This window comes from Emydura macquarii, unplaced genomic scaffold (genome assembly GCF_026122565.2).
Source record: "Emydura macquarii macquarii isolate MOO-44397 ecotype Brisbane River unplaced genomic scaffold, CSIRO-AGI_Emac_v2 contig_3295, whole genome shotgun sequence".
In the NCBI taxonomy this organism is placed as follows: domain Eukaryota; kingdom Metazoa; phylum Chordata; order Testudines; family Chelidae; genus Emydura; species Emydura macquarii.
Genome location: NW_027133432.1, coordinates 231,657 through 256,625, shown reverse-complemented (window position 1 = coordinate 256,625; position 24,969 = coordinate 231,657). Strand labels below are relative to the sequence as shown.

The following is a 24,969-nucleotide window of genomic DNA, read 5'->3' as shown; positions in this document are numbered from 1 at the left end:
AAAATATCTCTGAACATAATTCAAACATTTACTAGAGCATAACATACATTTTTAGAATAATGTTGTAAATTGTATTTTACACTCAACTAATAAAAATGTATTAATTGTATTCTGTCAGCACCATAGGGACTTGCCTTATGTAACTCAGTAATACATTCTTTGAAGTGATCAAATGGCTGCATTGCTAACTAGTCTAAGGTGCTCATTTGAAGCTTGTAAACTACAGAGAAAAAATAATTTTACAAAAATAAACCCTATCAAATGCAAGGTTACTTAATTATAAACTATTATTGATAATAGTTTTGTGAAATAATACAAAATATATACAGCCTCCCAACATTTTGGAAACTAGTAAAAGATTTCAGTTTCTTTAATTGCTTCTATTAGTCATTTGTTCATTTTATTAACACCAGATGCAATAACACAATGCTAAAAATAAACATGCATTAGTTATACAACAAATTTATAATTTTCAAAAAATTCATTTAGTTACAGTTAGTGAATGCACATATTACCTCCTTTCCACATTTAGTGCATTACTGTTTTAAACAGGTAAAGGGGTAAGGAGGAGGAATTGAATTCAATGCTATTCAGCACCAGTAAAACTCAACAGACCTTTAACATTCCTGTATATCAAAAACATTTTATCTGCATCACTAAACATGTAAAGTTTATAATTTTGTTCCATTTCAAGATGCCTTGATTTATATTTACAATACTTTGTAATCAATAAAACATTTTAAGAATATTTAAAAATTATCTAAATTCATAAAAGTATTGCAGAAATGTATTACATTTACTTATTTTACGTACATACAAGGAAGTCCATGTAAAAGGTTCATTTGAAGAACTGAACTGATAAGAGTAAGAGCAATTTTATTAAATTTGCAAAACCCCAATTAGAAGGCAGCTGTCATTTAAACATTCAAAAATCCCTAATTGCTGCTTACTTCTGAACACTAAAGTTCCAGTAATATAAGTGAATATGTAAACCAACATGTTTTTGAGATCATCAGTAGAAAATGTATTTCCACAGGCATAACATGTTTAATAATGTGATCATCTTGTAAAAAAACTATTAGGATGTAGTGATATCTGAACAGGCAACTCAGTTTGCTCATTAAAACAATGGTCTTTACCAGGCTTTCAGATATAGTTGTTTTCAATGTATGATATTTTAGCAGCTGGTTGTTTTTCCAGTTAAACTTTCTACAATGCTAAAATTTAAAAACCAGATGCATAATACTTCAGCAGAGTGTTGAAATTCCAATTTATTTTGGCATCCAAATCCTCTATTAAAATATAGCCACATAGCATTGACTTTTGTAGTTTAAGAGCCAATAATAAACCAACCCAAATGTACATACTGTAATTTAATCTCCGCTCAGTTAGGTACCCAAAAATTAAGAAAAAGTAATAGAAAAGTAAAAAGAATCAAATAAAAAAATATTGCACAGCCACATTACCTAGAAAGTAAAGTTGATGTTAAAAAAGCTCTAAACATGGATGATATAAATTATCTTCCATACAAAAGTATAAATATATCTTAAAATACAGCTGCAGCTATACTTTAATACCACACATTATTTGATTCATCTGTTAATGAGGTAATAGTCAAGTCTCTTACAATGTTTTTCTTCTACTGGAAATATTTTAGGGCAGCAACCAGAAAGAATTTTTCTAAAAATATTTCTGAATCAAGGACAGCAATGTGTGCTGCTCTCCCTATGAGAGAATCAGCTGTATTGGGCAATGCATTGATGACATTGTAACGAACCAAGTTACATTCCTTGTTTTGAAGAACTGGCAGAAGCAGGTTCTGGATCATTTCTGCATAAATTGGTCCTGTAAAAAAACCAAACCAAAAAACTTGAATTACATGCGTCATCCAGAGTGAGCACTTGTTATGTGCTCCTGAATATGAAAATATAAACACATTCTAGAAAATAGAGACCTATTTTATATTGTCTCCCTACCAAGAAAAAATTTGGAACCTAATTTCCATAGATTTATTTTAAAAGATAATCTTATAACCCATACATTTTACTGTTTGCATTTCAAGGTGAAATTGTGTATATCAGTACTAACATGACTCCCGAATATTTTGTTTATCTACTTGTCAGATAGATAATGCTACAGTACAAATGTGCCATAATATCTCATCAAGAACTATAAGCATAAATGATCCTCCGTAAGTGGAAAAAATTAACTTTCTTTTCACTGCTAGTATGGAATTGGGCCTCTGCTAAAGAAAATCTGCCACTTTTTTTTTTTTTTTTTTTTTTTTTTTTTTTAAATTACAGATGCCATTATGCTCCCAAAGTCAACAGCAAAGCTTCTGATTGACTTCAATGGGGATATGACCAGGCTCTACAATATCACCATTTAAGTTTTTTAAATGGTGAGAAATCAATCTTGTGTGTGTTCCCTTTACAAAAAAACAAACATTTTACATAGAAAATTCAATTATTTCAAAATAATGGTTTATTCTTGACCTTTTGTAATAAAGCCATCCATGGTCTAAAACACCCAGAGACTTCGCAGACTACTCATTTATTACCTGACTGTTTATCTTTCAGAGCTGTTTTACACATCTCTATGCGGGCAGAGTGATAAGGAACATAACGATCCTGCAGGGATCCAACTAATACTATGTTTTTGAAGTAATGAAGACCTGTAGGAAGGGAAATAAATGGTAAATATAAGCAATATGAATCACTGGAAAATTGCTGCAAGATTAATATAATAAACATATTTAAACAGAAACCTGATACTGATTTGTTATTATATCTTGTAAAAAATGAAAAGAGATTAATTTTATTCATTAGACCTTAAAAAAAATATCCAACAAAGTTACATTTCAACCCTTCCAAAAACAGTGAACTTTTTCCAACAGCCAGAAATTACAGTCCAAAACCCAAACACCTTTCAAAAAACTGAAATAAGGGACTTCTTGAAAGAAAGCAACCAAAGTGAAAGTTGACTTTTGAAAGACTAGACTTTTCACACCCATGCAATAGGAGGTGCCTGAGACCCACAGATCCAAAAAAGTGCACAGTGGCTTCTGCCTTCGATTTCTGGAAAGAGGCCCTGCACAGCTGACTTCCAAAAAGGTTCTCAGTTTTTCTGTACTTTCTGATGGAATTCAGAGATTTACAGTCAAATGGCTCTATCAACATACATTATTGAGACAGAGGCTCCCTCCACTGATCACTCACATCAAAAGGCTAATACCATGTCAAGTCCACACCCTCATGAACAATTTTTTCAAATAGTTGTGACAATCATCAGTTAGTGTTTTTTCCTGAAGCTACCCTGCTGCAAGGCTTAGTGGGCAATTGGGTTTGCTTCAGTCTGAGTCCGGTGTTCTGTGCAAAGACTCACGCTAGATTTTTGCCTTGAAGATTTTCCTTTCAAACATTCTGTGCCAGATTGAGAGAGAATTTACTAGACACTCTCAAGGCACCTTTGGGGAGGGATTTGATGTATTTTACAAAGTCAGTTAGTGTGGGTGACATCTCCAGATAGATATGACACCCTGCATACCATGTTTAACTCATATGCAGCGAGCATGTTTGCATCATCTTTCTCTGCATGGACCAGGGTGGATAAAAATCGGTGGTTTAAAAAAATTTATTTTAAAAAATTTAATTTAAATACAAATGTATGTTTCAAAATAAACATTTAAAATTAAACATGAAATTAACCACCTATGTTAAGTCCTAAACTTATGGCAATCTATTAAAATAATTTAAACTAAATATAAAAAGTAATATTAAGCAGTACATTTGCTGCCAAATTTTAAAGAAAATGAAACCACTGAATTGGTGGAAGTCATTGGCCAAGTACCTAGAAGCAGACTGTGTTGATGTGCTAAACAAGCTTATGACAGCAGTAGCCTCTTCTGTAGATAGAGAGAGAATATTTTCTTGGTTTCAATTATTCAGCTGCTTCAGTTCATTCAAATTTAAGAAACCTATTGGGAGTTGAAGAAGTAGGAAAGCTTGTTTTCCTTTTCCAATCTATGAATAAAAACTAGGTGTGAGAGGCAATGATCTACTAGTTCTAAAATCTTGAAGGCCATGATGACCAGAAACAAATCAGTTCACAGTATTTGCTTAATAAATCAGTTAGATTTAAATGAAAAACATGTTTGGATAAATTTTGGTATATTTTTTATTCTTATATATTCAGCACCTTTAAGGTAGTTTAATTTGATAAAAAAATTAAAATGATGTTTTTGTGTATTTTTAATTGACTTTGACTTTCCATGGCAATAGAATTTGACATAAATACAAAGTTAAAAAAAGCTTATAATAAATAAGAAATGCATCCTTCACCATTTTCTAACAAAAAATGTAAAAATTAGGAATCTGAATAAATGTAAAGCTATACAACTGCTTATACAACTAGAGGTCACCAAATGAAATTAATAGGCAACAGGTTTAAAACGAGCCAAAGGAAGTATTTCTTCTCACAACACACAGTTAACCTGTGGAACTCCTTGCCAGAGGATGTTAAGGCCAAGACTATAACGGGGTTCAAAAAAGAACTAGATAAGTTCATGGAGGATAGGTCCATCAATGGCTATTAATCAGGATAGGCAGGGATTGCTGTTTGCCAGAGCCTGGGAATGGCTGATGGGATAGATCATTGATGACTACGCATTCTGTTCATTCCCTCTGAAGTCCCTGGCTTTGGCCACTCTTAGAAGATAGGACACTGGACTAGACGGACCATTGGTCTGACCTAGTATGGCTGTTCTTATGCTTAAATAAAAGTGTATATGGCAGTATTCTTCACTGCAAGGCCCAGGAGCCAGTGGTGGCTCTCACTGACCCTAAGTGCAGCTCCCTGACTAATTGTTTATATTCCAATTTATTTTATTTTTAACATTAGAATATGTACTGAGCCTATCAAAGTCCGCCTTCTTTACATGTCACATTGACCACATGGCACGATGTGCGCCAATAAGTACATCCATTGTATAATAACCATAATATTACCATAACAACCATAGTGTTAATTTAGTAGTTAATGTGGCTCTCACATTGAAGTTTTTTTTGCCAAAGTGGCCCCCGCTTGAAAAATAGTGAAGATCACTGGTATAGGGTAGCCTCCTGGTTAGCAAAAAGAAGCACCAAATCTAGAGTAAAGATTATATTTAGTTGCAAATAACATGTTTCAATGGTTACCAACTAGTAAGAATCAACTTTTTTTTTTTTTTTTTTTAAAAGGAAGATGACTAAAAGGCACAAATGCAAAAAACACAATTAAAATAGATTATTTAAATCAATCTATCCTAGTATGGACATAATTTGAAACTACTGAACTTCCTTTCTTCCTTCAAGGAAACCGATCCCTTCTTTAAAGGAAGAACCAAGTGCCAAAGCACTATACAAGTGTCTGTTGATCAAAATGCATCATAGCCCCGAGTTGAGGCACTAAATGCCTATAACCAAATGCATCAAAAGCAAGCACAGACATGCCCTAGATAATACAGTGGCAGCCAAAAGAGCACTGAGGTACCCCAGAAAAACACGCCAAAGTGCTCAAAAAGGGGAGGAAAAATATGCAGAGGCAGAAAATCCTAAAACTATAAAGCTTGCTACAGAGTACATGAGACCTTTGGTTGCAGCAGGCTGAAGAAGGCAAGGTTATTCACCTTGTGAAGTAACTGGAGTTCTTTGAGATGTGCCTCTATAGGTGTGTCGCTTCAGGTGTGCAGAGCCCCTATTTGCCTCTTATTGGAGACTGTGCTGGCCATACGTGCACTGCTACTGACAGACTTCCTTCACATTTTCACGGCCCATACTGAGGATATGTAGAACTGCACAAGTGAGCCACCCTCAGTTCTTTCTCTACTGCAAAGTTCCACAGAGAAAACTCCAAAGCAGAGGGGAAGGAGGTCGGGTAGTGGAGCACACCTTGAAGAACTTCAGTTACTGCACAAGATGAGCAACTCTCCTCCTTTGAGTAGTGTTCTGTGGGTGCTCCACTTCAGGTGACTACCAAGCAATATCCCCACAGGGAGGAGGAAGAGTTTTGGAGCAGAGTTTAATACAGAAGACTGAATTGCATTGCCAACTGCAGGATCTGATCTAGAGGCAAGAACCAAAGTATAGTGCTTAGAGAAAGTACATATTAAAGTCCAGATTGCAGCATTCCAAATTTCAGCAACTGGAACATCCTTGGTTAATACCACAGAAGTAGATGCAGACCTTGTAGAATGGTCTAGCATACTAGTAGGTGGAATGTTGGAAGACTCATGAGATAAGTTGCTCAGAAATCCACCACAGGAGTCTGTGGGTGGAGACTATGGATCCTTTGGATCTGCAATTGAAACAGTCTGGGAAACTTTCTAAATGGGTTGGTTTTGTCCAGATAGAAGATTAAAGCCCTTCTTACATCCAAGGTATAGAAGGCAGTGTGATGTGGTGTTGGGGAAAAACTGGAAGATGAATGGTCTGATTAATATGAAATTCAGAAGACACTATGTAGAAACTTAGGATGTGGTTGTAATGAGACTTTTTCCTTGAAAAACATTGTAAAGGGAGGGCCTCTGCCATTAAATCCCCCCCAGTTCATTGAACTTCTGGACAGAAGTGATGGCCATGAAGAAAGCTATTTTCATGGATAGTTGAAGCAAGTAGCTAATGGCTTAAGGGGGAGGGTTCATAAGGCAATTAAGGATGAAGTTCAAATCCCATGTCAGGGTATATCCTAATCTGTGGGAAAAGATTCACCAGTCTTCTGCGGAATCTTGATATTATAGGGTGAACAAAAAGGAAATACTTTCCACGGGCAAATGATAGCTGCCAAATTAACCCTGATGCAACTCAAAATATGACCTAACCTCTTAAATTCCAACAATTAGTCTAGGGCGGTGCAAAAAGAAGAATGAACAATCACTTATGTTGTTAAAATGAGGAACTTCTCGCCAGTTACAAGAAGGGTGAAATCTCATCCATTTGCTGGGTCATCATCCGAGACTCTGGAATGGTGGCCAAAGATTGAAGGGGCACATGAATGTTTAGCGTATCTGGCACATAAACACCTTATAACGCCAGTTACGACAATGCCATGCAAACACCTGTTCTCACTTTCAGGTGACACAGTAAATAAGAGGTGAGCAGCATTATCTCCCATAAATGTAAACAAACTTGTTTGTCTTAGGAATTTGAACAAGAAGTAGGACTGAGTGGACCTGTAGCCTCTAAAGTTTTACATTGTTTTGTTTTTGAGTGCAGTTATGTAACAAAAAAAATTCTACATTTGTAAGTTGCACTTTCACAATAAAGAGTACACTACTGTTCTTGTATGTGGTTAATTGAAAAATACTGTTTCTTTTGTTTATCTTTTATACTGTGCAAATATTTATAATAAACAAAGTGAGCATATACTTTTTATTCTGTGTTGTAATTGAAATCAATATATTTGAAAATGTAGAAAACAAATATTTATGTTTAAATTGGTATTCTGTTATCGTTTAACAGTGCAATTAAAACTGCGATTAATCGTAATTAATTTTTTAATTGAGTTAATTTGTTTTGAGTAATTGCTTGAGTTAACTGCGATTGAGAGCCCTAATTAACATGGGATGTTCTGTTGGGGAACTCATTCAAGCACTCTGTGTCTGTTTCCACATCTGTAGATAACTCTTACCTACTTCTCTGGAGTGTTTTGAGGATTAATTTCCATAAAAAATGCAACCTATTTTTAATTTTCTAGTAAATACCAAGTGGTTAATTAGATAAAATCTGCTTCTTTCCACTAAAGGAATATGATTATTCTACTTCAGAGTACAAAAAACACTATATTTTCCAACTGTTTGAATTCACAAGGTTTATAATTAAATCTAAGGAAAAAAACAATTAATTTTTTTTACCTTTCAATTTATTCTGAAAAATTAAGTGACATTACGTTCTTCTTTTATGTTGAAAAGATAATGCTACAAAATATAAGATTCAGCTTATATGGAACACAGATTTAAATGTTCATGTATTTTTCATTTTTGTGGCAAAGATTTTTATATATGGAACAGCTTGCATGTCACTACAGCTGGCAAACTGCTATAATTTCTTATCACAGTATGAAATAAACAATCATTTCTAAGACCCCAGAAATTGACAGATTGTGGCTGCTAAAGACAGAATAGGCTGATTGGAAAGATATTATTCCCAAAAGTAACAGGATCATTTTAAAAATTAGCATCAAGAAGACAACAACATTAGAAAACTGATCATCACGTATATAACGAGCTTTAAGATAACAATTAAAATAATAGGAAAATTTCATTGGATGAATAATGGTTTAAATCCCTCCAACATATATTGACTTGTCCCTAAAATAATTGAAAATGCAAAAGCTAATGAGCACAAACTTGGACTCTTTTCCTTCTGAATTATCCTGTTGTCCCTTAATCCTCATCTGCAGATTTTAAAATGTTAGTACATTTCAAGAGATCAAACCCAGAATAAGCTTATAATTGAAGGGCAAAAAGATTTAAGAAAGACTATCAAGGTGCAGAATCCAGATATAAAATATTATAAAGTTTTTCTGAATAAGATGGTTCTCAAGAATTACTTAAAAAGCTCAATTTCACAATTGATAATACTGTCATAAAACAGAATGTTTAAATTCCTGTTTCCTCCTTTCAATCTGCTTTTATAACAAAAAAAAATGTGTGTACACTAGCATGCATTCAGAAACAAATATCAGTTTTAACACAGTAACCAAGAACTAGGATTTAAAAAAAATCATTTTAGTATGTCAGAATTCTGTACCTACAAGACAAGGTGTAAGTAGTTTGTTCAGGCTGCCTCTTACAATAATGGCTACTAGCTTATCAGGTTTCACTGATAAATGGTTAACTATATAATGAATGACATTAAGTTGCATTTGACGTTTTTTTTAAAAAAATCCACAACTGTAGTAGTCTCATGAAGTCTCTTCAGAGAGGTGTATGCAATGATTGTCTTGAACTTTTCTAACTGACCACATGATCTTTCCATATACACTGAAGTTACTGACAGTGCAAATGCCTGTAATGCCATACTCGATATGACAGGTAACGAGTGGGTTTCACATCTCCAATATTCAAGTGCTGTTAAACTGTCATCACAGTGCGACACTTCACGTACCATGTACACGTGAACATTGTGCTTGAACACTTTTGCTTTGCAACGGAAAAAAACCCGCAGAATATTTTCATATTCACTAAAGCTGAAGGTCATCTGAGCCTTGACAAATGTATCAAACACTTTACAGTTCGCAAATAGACATCCTGATCCATAGAGTCCATGGGGTACATTGTGGGATATGGTTGCCTTCAGTTTGCTTTAAAATTCTGATGAAAAAGCTTGCATTGCAGATTAAAGGAATTGCCTTCTTTAGCCCATGGACTTGAGTTCCACTTCTTTTAAGGCATTTATGTACATCAGCTGCAACTTATTAATGCAATATCTCAGAGGGGCATTTGTTTCCATTTGGATTTTTCCCCAAAATACATAATGAACAGTTAATTTGCAATACAGTTCTTGCTGGTTTCCATTGTCCTTGACCATCCGGTGTAGTTTAATTGCCTTCTTTGAGGTGACTGAATCCTCTTCTGTCTTGCACACTGTCCCAATGAGTATGAATGAACTGTGCTGCCTCGAGCCATGAAAACCAGCACTATGGCAAAACATAAGGGAGAACACGTAAACCCAGTGGGCTCACATTGTTGCTCGCACAGATTTTAAAAAATTCTCTTTTGCCTGTTGGTTTGTTTAAATATTTCTGGAAAATGTATCACAAATAAATTTGTTGCTGGTCTAGAACCATCTGTTCTGACTGCATAGTCAATGGCTACATGCAAAAAATGAGCAAAACATGGAATGTGCTACAGGTGTGGATACATTTCTTTCAGATCATTTACAAAATGTTGGATGTACATCGCAGAATAACTGCTGATTGACCCACAGTTTTCCCACATTTGGTCATACTCTGTCAACACACATTGAGTCCAGACTGAAATGACTTAAGAACAATAGAGAATTTTAATATAATAGTATTTATTCATTTATTTATTTTTGTCATTGTAGAATACTCAATGACATTAATTGCTGGCTATTCAGCAATTACTAAAGAGACTTCACCACCAAAAGATCCTTAATTGCAGATTTGTGGTGAGCAAAAAATTCAGGCAAATATATTTCTTCCAACTGATGACATTCTGGGCAAGTACACGCTGCTGGTACCTACATGTGAAGTAGAGCTAATAAAAAAGCTTAAACCACAGACAGTATTCATTGGAATTGCCTCAAAGCTCAACATATGTACCATTCAGTGTGAATAATCCACAGCTTCCTCTTTTTTTTTTTTGGTCTCATTCTGTCAGGCTTCTGGGTTCTTTTTGCTTGTCTTTCTTTTAATTTCAAATGAGACTTACTGTCCAAATGTTCAGCAATATAAGTTGCCTGTCAAGAGATTTGTTTTTACAAATTTTGAGGTGCAAAATATCCTCTCAACGTTTTCCAGACCTTTTCACGGTTTTAAATTGGAGGTCAGAGCATTCACTGCAAAATTCTTCTTTTGCAATCTATTTTTGAAATAAAACGACAAACTTGTCTCCGTTACTGTATAAGTGCAGTTGGGTCACCCACCACAAATGTAATTGCATTTCATTGATTTTCCTCAATTTTGACCCCAACACACTAATAAATGTTGCATAATTATCTGCAACTACAGCTCCACTAATGCTGAAACCAGCTGTTTTAGCAGAAGTATAAATCATGCTTTATGCAGCATTCACTACAACATGCTTTATATGCATCAGGATGGGATTTTAATAAGTTCTCAAACAGCATTTTTCTTATTTTGCCTATCTGTAAAGTTCAATTATTACTGATGGAAATATTTTTTCATTCGTTTGTGTGCATGGTGAAATTGATATTTACTAACATTTACTGATAAAAAAATCGTATCTTTCCAAGCCTAAAAAATATGCTATAATGAAAGTTTAAAAAACCCCACCCCTATGCTGGTGAAGACTCTATAATTTTTGCCTCCCACATCTTCCAGTCTTCTGTTTGCAGAGGTAGCCTTTAGAATGTATATAGTTTGACACTGCTGCCAGAAAAATAATAAAACCAGGTAAGATGTGGTATCCATGTGTATCAGTATATTTTAAACAGCCACATTTTATGAAGATTTGTTTATAAAATGTTAATAAATTATTAATAGACGTTTTAAATAAATAGTTAATTAATTATTATAGTACAACAGGTCAACCATGGCTTATAATCATCTATAACACATACTGCTCTTGTCTAACATGCTTATCTGAGCTATTAATCATTTAACTTTTTATAAACTACAACTGTAACCTCAATATAAAATGTGACTAATTTCAGAGTGGACTTATTTTATGATAATTTAGGGTCAGAATGTAAACTCATCTGAGCACTGGCTCGGGAATAAAGGGGTGTAGTTCCGAGGAGGAGGACAGGGAAACAGCCTCCACAGAGCAATGCCACAACTTATCCCTTTAAGCTGAACTGTTAGGTAAAAACCCAAACAAAAGCTCTTACTGCTCTTCTATGGAAGTATAAAGATACTTTAAAATTTTAAATGTTAGGCTAATTTGAAAGTAAACTTGTATTTTCTGATTGCTGTTTGCATTAGAAATATTAGGTACTTTCTCTTCTCTTTGATACAGGACCTAGGGCAGGCTCTTTAGAGCAGTGGCTCTCAACCTTTCCAGACCACTGTACCCCTTTCAGGAGTCTGATTTGTCTTGCGTACCCCTAAGTTTCATCTTACTTAAAAACTACTTGATTACAAAATCAGACATAAAAATACAAAAGTTGTCACAACACACTAATACTGAAAAATTGCTTACTTTCTAATTACTTCCTAATTTTAACCACATATAAATAAATCAATATATACCATATATATAAATAAATCAATTGGAATATAAACATTGTACTTATATTTCTGCATATAATATATAGAGCAGAGCAGTATAAAACAAGTCATTGTCTATATGAAATTTTAGTTCTGACTTTGCTAGTGCTTTTTATGTAGCCTGTTGTAAAACTAGGCAAATATCTTGATGAGCGGATGTACCTTTTGAAAGACCTTTGTGTACCCCTGGTTAAGAACCACTGCTTTCAAGGATCTAGATATGAATGTCACATAAAGCTGTGACCTGAGCTGCAGCTTTCCCCCTCAAACGGAGGGAGTAGCGGAGAGTGAGTCTTAAGGGTTTCTGGAGGTCCCCCAAGATTCAGCCTCCTCTCCTTCCCTCCCTTTCAATTGAGGGGCAGGAGAGCTGCAGCTCAGATCACAGCCTCATATGACATTCCTATCCAGACCTTCCAAACACCATGCCCCTAGGTCTTCTGTCAAAAGGAAGAGGATAAAATACCTGATATTTCTAACGCAAACAATCAGAAAATAGATTTTAAAATAATGTTGTGAAAGTGATTATATTTCACAAAGACGCAGTGAAGAGCACACAATTTAAAAAAAATAAATTTGAAGATTTTAAAGCCAACAGCAACCATTATGATTATCTAATCTGAACGCCTGCACATCACAGGACACACCACCTCACTCAGTAATTGCTGCATCAAGCCCATATATTATGGCTCAAAGAGAAATTATCTTTTAGAAAGACATCCACTCTAGATTTAAATACTTCCAGTGATGAGAATTCACTGTATCCCTAGATAAGTTATTCCAATGCTTTGCTCCTTGCAGTTCATCTTTAAATGTTAATAGCATGCCTTACCAGCAATATAATTATTATTTTGTGATAGTTACTTGTGAATGGAAAAATAGCAACATTTACTAAAAACTATAGACTTTATCAAACTTCTAACCTCAACCATTATTTTTCTTCTTGTTCCTTGCCCTTCCCCACCCATTTTCCGAGATTTTTCCTTTCTGGAACTTATCTTCCAGGAGAGGAGCAGTTGGGAAGGTCAACCTTCTCCTGTCTGTTGTGTTCTTTCATTTGCTCCCTACCAAGTCTCTGAGGCCAACTGCCAGGGGAAATGACAAGATCCTTGATGTGTGACTACCTTGATGGAGGAGAACCTCCAATTCTTTCTCTATACAGTACTGCATTCACCACAAGCATCCCATCTCAGTGCGTGCCTGCCTGAAGTATACATCCATCGATGTTTACATGATATCCTCTTGAGCCAGTGAACCCCATGTCTATCCCCTCCATGACAAACTAACTGCCTAATCAGTGATCTTGCAGAAATGCTACAACAGAAGTTTAGCATTGAAAAAAATATACATAGGTTATCAGAAATGAGAAGACATACCCCCTGCTCTTTTGGTCCTTCATGACTGTATAATAGACTCAGTCTTGCTCTCACTGAAGCCACTACTTCAGTGGTACAAGATCAAGCCCAAATACAGCTTGGCTACCTTGTTCATTAATTAGAAAGAAAGTCCCACAATGATCTACCTACCACAGTATAAACAAAGTGTCTGATTTATTTCTGAAGTAATACTTACTATAGATAAATAACGGACTGTAGAAGTGACAGGATGGTAGAACATACAATTATTTCTCTAAGAAAAATATTTTCTATTTTTTCTTTTTATTGACATCCTGTATATACTTGTCTATAAGATGAACAACATGAACAAAGCTTACCTGCTTTTTTACTAAGTTTATACAAGAAGGTTTGCCGTGGGTCTGAATGATCTCGACATGTCAATTGTAATAAAGAACCCGACTTTTTCCACTTCTGCATAAACCAGAGACCTGTATGGTTACGTACAGCATATGTAAGTATATTTCAGCAGTAAAATAAGAATCACTAAATGGCAATTAAATGTGCAAAGTCATTGTTCATACATTACATTTCCCATGCTATATTTTATTTATATATTAGCATTATCAAGTCCACAACCATTCTATAGTTCTCTCAGCCATCATTTCCTATCCGATATGTATTTAATAAAGAATTAATACTGTCCTTCGTTAAAACAAAGATATATCCTTGATGGTAAGGAAAAAGGTTCTCTCACCAAAAAGTTCAAGGTATGTCTTTAAATATTAGCCACAAGTTAATACACCCATAACATTTTAAAACAATGTTTCAAATGTTTTGATACTGAAATATATATAACCTGTCTGAAATATGAGAGACTCAAATGTCACATCTCACCAAAAAAAAATAATTTTTAAAATCACATAGGTCAAGATTCATGGAAGGTGGATAGATCATGGAAGGCAGATAGAACAGAAAGGGAAGGCTTTCTCTGGATTGGGGAGAGGAATGGAAAAGAGGTGTCAGTATTATACCCTCCTGGATGTTGTGCTAAGTAAAGCCATCTGGCAAAATGACTTTTCAGAAATTCTTACAGCCCTTGTTATCGTTAGAAAGCAGAAGAAAACAAACTACCAGGTATTCTCAAGTGGTCACATATAAACATATAGCTTTTAACCCAACGTTTTAATGCTAGACATGCTCCAGCCTATCCAGACCAGTAAGATATGGAGCTGCTAGCATTTGAATCACAACTTACTTCAAGTCATTATTGTATGAATCCTCAAAAGGTATATCATATGCAATTATTTGAGTTTTCTGGAATATTAACTTAAAATTTTATAATCCATTAAACAGATGAAAAGCAAGGAGGGTTATTGTAAGAAAATTGTATCTTAAGCAGTGCTCAACCACAAGAGATCCAACTTTTCAGAGTATAAAAGTTTTCTGTATGATACCTAGAAAGGTCTGACCTTATTGCTAAGATGACTGAAGGCAACCAGACACATTGCTGACTATGAAAATGCTCAAATATCCACATTTCTGATCTTCTGGAATACTGAACTTTCAGAAAGCAAATAATATGTTGTTCATGCTTAGTACATAACTTTTTTCGGTAACTTATGGGGGAAAAAAAACTCCCCCCGCCTCCCTCCCCAAAAAAGGCAAAAGCATGCATTGAGGGCTACATTTGTACATGCCCAGTTTAAAAAGTCCTCTCAATGTCATGGATTTCCTCAATTCCAGCAAAATATATCTGGGCAAATAATTCATGACAATGTTAATCTTTTTCCTATTCACAAAATGTACACACACAGATCATATGTTTTCCTTAATTATTATTATTTGGTTAAAAACACAAGAGGCAGTCAGAGGCTTAAGGACATCCAGAGCATGGGGTTGCACCCGATTCTCTTGGATAACAGCCACTGATGGACCTATCCTCCATGAATTTATTTAATTCTTTTTTAAACCTAGTTATACTTTTGGCTTTCACAACATCCCCTGATTGTGAGTTCCACAGCTCGAATGTGCATTGTTTGGGAAGTAATACTTCCTTTTTTTCTTTTACACCTGCTGCCAATTCATTTCATTGCCCGATTCTTGTTTTGTGAAAGGGTAAATAACACTTCCTTATTCACTTTCTCTACACCATTCATGATTTTATATACTTCTATCATATCCCGATTCAGCTCTTTTCTACGCCGAACATTCGCAGCCTTTTTAATATTTCCTCATATGGAAGCTATTCCGTAACCTTAACAATTTTTTTGCCCTTCTCTTTACCTTTTCCAATTCTAATACAACTTTTTTGAGTTGGGGCAACCAGAACTGCATGCACTATTCAAAGTGTGGGCACACCATTGTCCACAAGCATCTTTCTCCCTTTGTTCATAAAAGCAGAGTATGAGAATGTGCCTGATTCTCTTCAATCCAAAGTATACACAAAACTGTAGGCCCTAAAAGTGTCTTTTATTAACATTTCAAAGGTAAGAGATGCCTACTCATTTTCTCCTAAAACAAATTCATCCTGAATTCATACCACTTAAGATAACATTGAAGCTTTTACCTGTATTAACAAGAGCACTGCTGTTGTAGAGGGTACCAAGATGTGGTCCAGACAGAGACAGGAAGGTATGAAGTTTGTTGAGGTAATATTTAAACCGAGGTCTTGTGAGCACTGAACGGATTATTAAATTGCCCAGCGAATGTCCAATAAAACTATTCAAAAAGAAAAATAGCATAACATGAAACATGAAATGGTGAAATTCTTTGTGTTTTATTTTTCCTCAAGTAAAAACTGATGCCTTTATAAAAGTTTTACAGATTAATGAAAAATTTCCCCTCTGGACTTCAAAATGTCAAGTAAAAAACAAAAACAACAACAAACTAATAAGAAGTTCAATATTTTCCAAACTGCCCAACTTGCTTAGGAAGAGGTCTTTTGTGAGTGCCTCAGAATTGTAAAACACATAAAAAGTCTATTTCAATTAAAACGTCCACCAATTTTTTTTCACGTTTATTGTTTCTGAACCAGTTACCATTAACACCAATTGCTGAGAATGTGATATGCCTGACGGACTAAGTCATCATTTTGGTATTTAATGACTGTAGAAGTTAGTGGGATGGATGCTGATCGGCTGCCAAGAAAACTTCCATGATACAGATTTTAGAAGTGTTCCTGAGAAGGAGAACATAAGAACTGCCGTACTGGATCAGACCAATGGTCCATATTTAGACCAGTATCTTGTCTTACGACAGTGATCACAGTTAGGTGCTTCAGAGGAAATGAACAGAACAGGTAATCAAGTGATCTATCCTGTTGTCCATTCCCAGCTTCTGGCACACAGAGGCTAGGGACACTTCAAAGCATTGTTTGCATCCCTGCCTATCTTGGCTAATAGCCATTGATGGACCTATTCTCCATGAACTTATCTAGTTCTTTTTTGAACCCTGTTATAATCTTGGCCTTCACAACAACCTCTGGGAAAGAGTTCCACAGGTTGACTGTGCATTGTGTGAAGAAATATTTCTTTTGGCTTGTTTTAAACCTGCGGCCTATTAATTTCATTTTTGTTCTTGCATTATGAGTAGTAAATGACACTTCCTTATTTACTTTCTCCATACCAGTCATGATTTTATAGACTTCTATCATATCCTCTTAGTTGTCTCTTTTCCAAGTTGAAAAGTCCCAGTCTTATTAATCATACAGAAGCTGTTCAATACCCCTAATAATTTGTGTCGCTTTTCTGTATCTTTTCCAGTTCCAGTGTATCTTTTTTGAGATGGTATGACCAAATCCGCATGCAGTATTCAAGATGTGGGCATACCGTGGATTTATGAAGTGGCAATATGATATTTTCTGTCTTGTTATCTATCCCTTTCCCAATGATTCCCAACATTCTGTTAGCTTTTTTGACTGCTGCTGCACATTGGGTGGATGTTTTCAGAGAACTATCCACAATGGCGTCAAGATCTCTTACTTGAGTGGTAACAACTAATTTAGACCCCATCATTTAATATGGATAGTTGGGATTATGTTTTCCAATGTGCATAACTTTGCATGTATCAACATTGAATTTCATCTGCCATTTCATCACCCAGTTTTGTGAGATCCCTTTGTAATTCTTTGCAGTCTGTTTTGGACTTAACTTGAGTAGTTCTGTATCATGTATCAAATTTTGCCACCTCACTGTTTACCCCTTTTTCCAGATCATTTATAAATATGTTGAACAGTGCTGCTCCCAGTACAGACCCCTGGGGGACACTATTATTTACTTCTCTCCATTATGAAAACTGACCATTCATTCCTACCCTTCGTTTCCTACCTTTTAACCAGTTACTGATCCAGGAGAGGACCTTCCCTCTTATCCCATGATAGCTTAGTTTGCTTAAGAAAATGTTACTTAAGCCAATCTGGATGGATACTTTATTTTTGGTGGAAGCAACATCTCAGACGGGTTTGTCTGGAGAATGGACTAAAGAGCTGAATACTTAAGTTTTATGGTTCAATTGTCCCTCCCAGGGAGCAGAGAGCAAGTCAAGCTAGCTGCAAAAGAAGGATAGCTACACCGTCAGGAATAATGTACATCAAATTTGTTACCACCACTGGTAACGAGGAGTGAGGCTCCTCTTTACCAATCTGAAAGTTGGGTGCACCTAGCAGGATATTATATCCCTGACTAAGCTCTATTGTACTCTTATACACACTATGTATAAGGCTCTCTTCTTATACTTAAAGCAATTCTTTTGAAGGGATTTTTCCATTAAATATGCTGCAAGGTAGTCTTATAGCATTATTATAGTGGTGCCACAGGAGGGGGATGAGAACAGGCACTGAGATGAATGGAGCAGTTTACACTTCTCATAGCTATTGTTTCAGGTTGTATTCATATCCATTGGGTGTTCTCATTGATCTGAGAACATCACATGGAGATGAACAGAGCACTTCACACCTTTCCTACATTGCATATGGATGTGTAGAAAAGCCCTTTCCTTCTATTATCCCTCTATCCTTCTTGTTTAAAGGACAACATCTCTAAGTGCTCTAAAATCTGCATGCTTGCATGAATTTTCTTTCATATGCCTTGTGAGAGTGCAGAGTAAGATTTAGTGACCCTCATTTGGGTCATCTGAGCCAGGGGTCTGGAGATACAAGCCCAAGGGCATCGGAACCTTTGTAGAATTGGGGGGACCATGGCCTCCTGTCCCCCTCTCATTCCCCAGCTCTGGCGTCATTGGTGGGAGTGGGAAGAGGCGCAACCTGTACTAGGAGGAGCTGGGGATTGCTGGGGCAGAGTCCAAATGTCCTACGAATGAACCTTGCTGAAAGAGGCAGGGTCTGAACCACTATCACAGGAAGGTAAGAGCCCCATCCAGGGGACAGGGGCAGAGTCTGTCTGTGGAGGGGTTGGGGTGGGGTCTGACCAATGTATGGTGGTGCTAGGGAAGGTGAGGGCAAAGCCCCATCTCTGAGAAGCAGACGGGAGGAGGGTAATGCATGGGTTATACTGTGTCTAGGGGGCAGGATGGGGAGGTGGAGGAAAAGGGAAAGAGAAAGAGCCCCACAAACTAGGGTTGCCACCTGTCCAGGTTTAATCCGGCCAGTCTGGTTTTTGGTTTCTGTGTCTGGGTGCCATTCTGTGACCGGATACCCAAAGTCTGGTTAAGAACATCTTCACTTCTTCGCTTGTATAGATGTACAGTCTGGAACGATTACAGTGTGCATGCATCAAAAAAGAAAAAAGAAAACACCGAGGGCTTCTATGCAGCCACTTATGCTTGCCTGGGTAACTCAAGTAATCCGCACGTGTCCTCATATCACAAACACATCTTTATCAAGCAGGCCCAATTACAGCTTCCACCATTTAGTGTGGGTACACCCAACACACTAACTGCACCTGGAGCGTACGCAAAAAATTCCCATTGGCTGCTGCCAGCTCCAGGGGACCAGAGGAAAGATGGCATGGACAGCCCCCTCCCCCCTCCCTTTTTTTTTTGTCCTTTAATAGTGTTAGATGGAATTCTGTGGGTGAAAGCCAATGGGTTGTAAAAGGAGGTGAAGAGCTTGTATATTTCAGCAACTGTGGGGTTGACAGAGTAAAGGTATGTGCGTTAACAGGGCATATTGGGACTTTGCTGAGAGAGAGTTAAGGTGGCATGGGCAACCTTAACGGTGCATTTCCTGGTTTTCAAAAGTTGAGTTTTGCTCAACTTAATGTTCTACAAGTGGATGACATACCACCAACCAACCTTAACTCTGCATTAACATATTTTGCCACTGAATTCATAATTACAGTAAGTGCCTACAGATTCCAACCGAGATCCAGGCTCATTGTGCCAGATACTGATCTTAAGCATCACAGAAACATAGAGTTGGAAGGGACCTTCAGAAGCCATCAAGTCCAGCCCCCCACTCTGTGGCAGGACCAAGTAAACCTAGATCATCCCAGTTTTTTAAAACTTCCCATGATAGGGATTCTATAACCTCCCCTGGAAACATATTCCAGAGCTTAACTATCTTTATAGTTAGGAAGTTTTTCCTAATATCTAACCTAAATCTCACTTGATGCAGGTTAAGCCCTTTACTTCACTGGACATGGAGAACAGTTGATCACCATCCTCTTTATAATAGGACTTAACTTATTTGAAGACTTAGTCTTCTTTTCTCACAACTAAATATACCCAGTTTTTTTAGTCTTTCCTCCAAGGTCAGGGTTTCTAAAGCTTTTATCATTTTTGTTGCTCTCCTATGGAATCTCTCCAATCTGTTCACATCTTTCCTAAAGGGTGGTGCCCAGAACTGACATGGACTCCAACAGAGGCACCACCAGAACCAAGTAGAGCAGAACAACTATACCTCCCATGTGTTACATACAATACTCCTCTTAATATACCGCAGAATGGTATTTGCCTTTTTGCCACTGCATCACATTGTTAACCCAATCCATTTCTGATCCACTATTATCCCCAGTTCCTTTTCAACAGTGCTAACACTTAGCCAGTTATTAGCCATTTTGTAGATGAGCATATGATTTTTCCTTCCTAAATGAAGTACTTTGCACTTGTCTTTATTGAATTTCATCTTATTGAATTCAGACCATTTCTCCAATTTGTCAAAGTCATTTTGTATTCTAATCCTATCCTCTAAAATTCTTGCAACCGTTCCAAGCTTAATGTTATCTGCAAGTTTTATAAGCACACTCTTCACTCCATTATCCAAGTGATTAATGTTAATGCTGAATAGCACCAGACAGAGGTCTGATCCCTTCAGGACCCCACTAGATACTCTCTCCCAGTTTGACAGCAAGCCACTAATAACTACTTTTTGGTATGGTCCTTCAACCAGTTGTGCATCTACTTTATAGTAATTTCATTTGGGCCACATTTCCCTAGTTTGTTCATCAGACATGAGAACGTCATGGGGGACGGTGCTTAAATCAAGATATATCTTACTAAAATCAAGATATATCACATCGACTGCTTCCCCTGCATCCACTAGGCCTGTAACCCTGCCAAAGAAGGAAATTAAGTTGGTTTTGCATGATTTGATCTTCACAAATCTATTTTGGCTATTCCTTATAATCCTATTATCCTCCAGGTGCTTACAAATGGATTGTTTAATAATTTGCTCCAGTATCTTTCCAGGAATTGAAGTTAGGCTGACTGGTCTATAATTCCCCAGGTCCTCTCTGTTCCCCATTTTAACGATAGGTACTATGTTTGCTCTTCTCCAGTCTTCTGGGACCTCACCCATCTTCTATGAGTTCTCAAAGATAATTGTTAATGGTTCCGAGATTGCTTCAGTTAGTTCCTTAAGTACCACAGGATGAATTTCATCAGGACTAGAATACATCTAACTTATCTAAATATTCTTTAACCTGAGTTTACAGTCTAAATAGACAGAGAAAATGTGGAAGAAAGGGAATCTAATGCATGGAAAAATTAAGAGACTTGCCCAAAGACACAACAGTGAGCGTGAGGCAGAACCAGGAACTGAACAGAGATCTCCTGAATTTCTGTCTTGTGCCTGAACCACAAGTCCATCCTTCCTCCTCATTATACTACTATATTCCTAAACAAATATTTGGTTAAAATGGAGTTAAGGTTGAGAAAAAACAAGGTTACTTACCAGTAACAGATGTTCTTTGAGATGCGTTGCTCATGTCCATTCCATTAGAGGTGTGTACACACTTCCATGCACGGCTACCAGAACATTTTTCCCCTTAGCAGATCCCATAGGGCCAGTTCCGGCGTCCCCTGGAGTCACGTGCACATCCCACGCTATATGAGGCACTGCCGGCCCTACACACCCTCAGTCCCTTTTTTCTGCCAATTCTGGCAGTGGGGATGCGGGGTGGGTCATGGAATGGACATGAGCAACATATCGGAGAACAGCAGTTACTGGTAAGTAACCTTATTTTCTTCGAGTGCTTACTCATGTCCATTCCATTATAGGTGACTAACAAGCAGTACCTTGGAAGTGGGTTGGAGTTACCGATGAGCTGCCTGCAGCACCGCTCTGCCGAAGCCTGCATCTTTCCGCACCTGCTGGACAATGGCATAGTGGGATGTGAAGGTATGCACCGACAACCAGGTCGTGGTTCTGCAGATGTCTTGCACAGGCACTCTCTCCAGGAAGGCTGTAGACAAAGCTTGAGCACTGGTTGAGTGCGCTGTGATAGTTCCCGGAAGCGGCACCTTCGCCTGCTTGTAGGAAAACTTGATGCAGGATGTTATCCATGAGGAGATGCGCTGGGTGGAGACAGGTGAGCCTTTCATCCGGTCGGCCACTGTGACGAAGAGCTGCAACCATCTCCGGAATGGCTTTGTGCACTTGATGTAGAAAGCCAGAGCCCGTCTCACGTCCAACGAGTGCCACCTTCTCTCCTCCTCCTCCTCCTCCTCCTCCGAACCGTGTGGTTTGGGAAAAAATATGGGGAGAAAAATATCCTGGTTACAATGAAATTGGGAAACCATCTTAGGCAGAAAGGCCAGGTGCAGCCTCAACTGAACCTTATTTTTATAAAATGCCATATGGGGGGCGAGGGGGCACCGAGGGCAGCGTCCTAATCTCAGAGACCCTCCTTGCTGAGATAATGGCCACCAGGAAGGTCACCTTCCAGGAAAGCAGGAGCCGAGGGCATGAAGCTATGGGTTCATGGCCCCATGAGTTGCGAGAGAACCAGGTTGAGATCCCAGGGAGGCACCAGGTCACGGACCTGCAGATAGAGCCTCTCCAGCCGTTTGAGGAACCTAGCTGACATCTGGTGGGAGAACAGTGATCTCCCCTCTAGCAGCTGATGGAAGGCCAAAATTGCCGCTAGGTGAACCTTCAGGGAGGCCACCACTAGTCCCTGGAGCTTTAGCTGAAACAAATACTCCAGGATCGCCTGTATGGGTGAGAGGCTAGGCGAGATACCCCAGGACTCCACCCAACAGGTAAACAGTCTCCATTTAGCCCGATACACGACCTGCGTGGAAGGCTTCCTACTACCAAGAAGGACTTGTTGAACCTGTGCATAGCAGGCTCACTCACCTCCGGCCAGCCACAGAGCCTCTACACCATGAGGTGCAGGGACTCCACGCAACTGAGGGGCGATCGAGAAGTCCAGCAGCATGTTCAACCAATGCTGGAGCGATAAAGATAATATTCGATTTGTTCCTCTTGATCTTTAGCAGGACACTGAGCAGGAGGGAAATGGGCGGGAACGCATACATGAGGTTTCCTGACCAGTCCAAGAGGAAGACGTTGGAGATCGACCACAGAGAGAGCAGAACTGTGGGCATTACTTGTTCCAGGCTGATGCGAACAGGTCCACTTGGGGAGAGCCCTGCCTCCAGAAGTTCATAGATGCCACCTCTAGGTGTAGCAACCACTCGTGATGGAGTAAGAATGACCTGCTGAGGTGGTCCGCTTCATCATTCCTCACCGCTGGGAGGTGAGAGGCTATCATGTGGAAATAGTGCCTCATCGCAAAGTCCCACAGGTTAATAGCTTCTCTGCAGAGAGCTGAAGAGTGGGCTCCTCCCATGCCTGTTGATGTAGTACATGGCTGCTGTACTGTTTCTCAGCACCTGTACTACCCTGCCCACAAGAAAGCGGAGGAACATTCTGCACACTAGGCAGATGGCCTGCAGTTCCTTCACATTGATGTGCAGGCGCCTCTCTTCTCTCGACCAGATCCCTTATGTGCCATGTTTCGCGCTGACATGGGCCTCCCACCCTACATCGGAGGCGTCTGATATTAGGTAACTGAAGGGGTTAGCTCCTCGAACAAAATGCCCTTAAAAAATGGCCGAGAGGTCCTCCACCTAGGGAGCCAAGGACGGATCGGGGAACTGTGAACACTTAATCCAGGGGGTGTCTGCTCAGAACGTATACTGAGGCCAGCCATGCTTGAAATGGTCTAAGTTTCAGGCGAGCGAGCCTCACCCCATAGGTGCATGCCGCCATGTGACTTAATAACTGCAGGCAATGTCTGGCTGATGTCGTAGGGCATTGGTGCAGATGGGCAATAACAGAGGCCATTGCCTCGAAGCACGGTTGGGGCAGGAAGGCTCTGGCCTGGGAAGCGTCCAGGATTGCGCCAATGAACTCTATGTGCTGCATTGGATTTAACGTGTACTTTTGTTTGTTTATCAACAAGCCCAGCCGGCAGCAAGTGGCGCGTGTGAGGGTCACACTGTTCTGAACTTGGGACCTGGACCTGCCCCTGATTAGCCAATCATCCAGGTATGGGAAAATTTGTACACCCTTTCGCCTCAGGTGCACAGCCACTACCGCCAGGCATTTGGTAAACACCCTCAGGGCTGAAGACAGGCCAAAGGATAAAGCTGTAAATTGGTAGTGGGAGCCGGCCACCATAAAGCAAAGGAAGTGCTTGTGGCTGGGGAGGATAGATTTTTGAAAATATGCTTCCTTCAGATTGAGAGCGGCATATCAGTCTCCTGGATCCAGGGCAGGGATTGTGGAAGCTAAGAAGAACATGCAAAACTTGAATCTCTCAAGATATTTGTTGAGATGACGCAGGTCTAATATGGGCCTTAGACCCCCTTTGGCTTTGGGAATGAGAAAGTACCTCAAGTAGAATGCTCTTCCTGCCATATAACGAGGGACCTTTTTCACCGCTCCCAGGTTGAGGAGATTTTCCACCTCTTGAATGAGGAGATGCTTGTGAGAGGGGTCCCCGATGAGGAACGGAAGGGGAGGGTTGTTGAGGGGAAAAGAGAAACAGGAGGGCATAGCCCACTGCAATTATACCAAGGACCCAGTGGCCCGAAGTAATTTTGGCCAACTCGGAGTGGAAGGGCGCTAGGAGGTTTAAAAAGGGGCAGGAGGGATCCAGGCAAATGGTTGGAGTGCCACCCTCGGGTGCACCATCAAAAGGGCTTCCTTTGGTTGCCTGAATGCCTGGAGGATCCATGCTGAGGGGCTGAGGAAGAACTTGGGGGACAGATTGCATCTCCTACACCCCTATTACTGTCCTTTTGCCTATAGCTTGAGAACAGTTGAGGTCAAAACCTTTGTTGCTGCTGTGTCTGGGGATGTGACTGACACTTAGATGACTGCGGCATGTAAAGGCCCAGGGAGCGAAGCGTGGCCCTCGAGTCCTTCAGACCATGCAATTTAGCATCAGTCTGGTCTGAGAACACGGCCGACCTGTCGAAGGGAAGGTCCTGGATG

General features: G+C 38.7%; 1 protein-coding gene across 4 annotated transcripts in view; it reads right to left on the bottom strand.

Moving 5' to 3' along the window:
* Positions 1-378: 378 nt before the first annotated feature.
* The window catches only part of FAM135A (family with sequence similarity 135 member A), a 153,543-nt gene continuing 128,952 nt past the window's right edge, over positions 379-24,969 (bottom strand). For 2 of the 4 annotated variants that reach the window (XM_067532673.1, XM_067532674.1), the window contains exons 19-22: positions 15,853-16,004; positions 13,664-13,774; positions 2,561-2,674; positions 379-1,845 (exon numbers count right to left, since the gene is read on the bottom strand). In XM_067532673.1, the coding sequence (XP_067388774.1) occupies positions 1,640-1,845; positions 2,561-2,674; positions 13,664-13,774; positions 15,853-16,004 (583 nt within the window). In that variant the 3' untranslated portion in view covers positions 379-1,639. Of the gene's footprint in view, positions 1,846-2,560; positions 2,675-10,334; positions 10,583-13,663; positions 13,775-15,852; positions 16,005-24,969 lie in introns of those variants that run through there. The other 2 variants (XM_067532675.1, XR_010917105.1) reach the window with 2 other exon arrangements.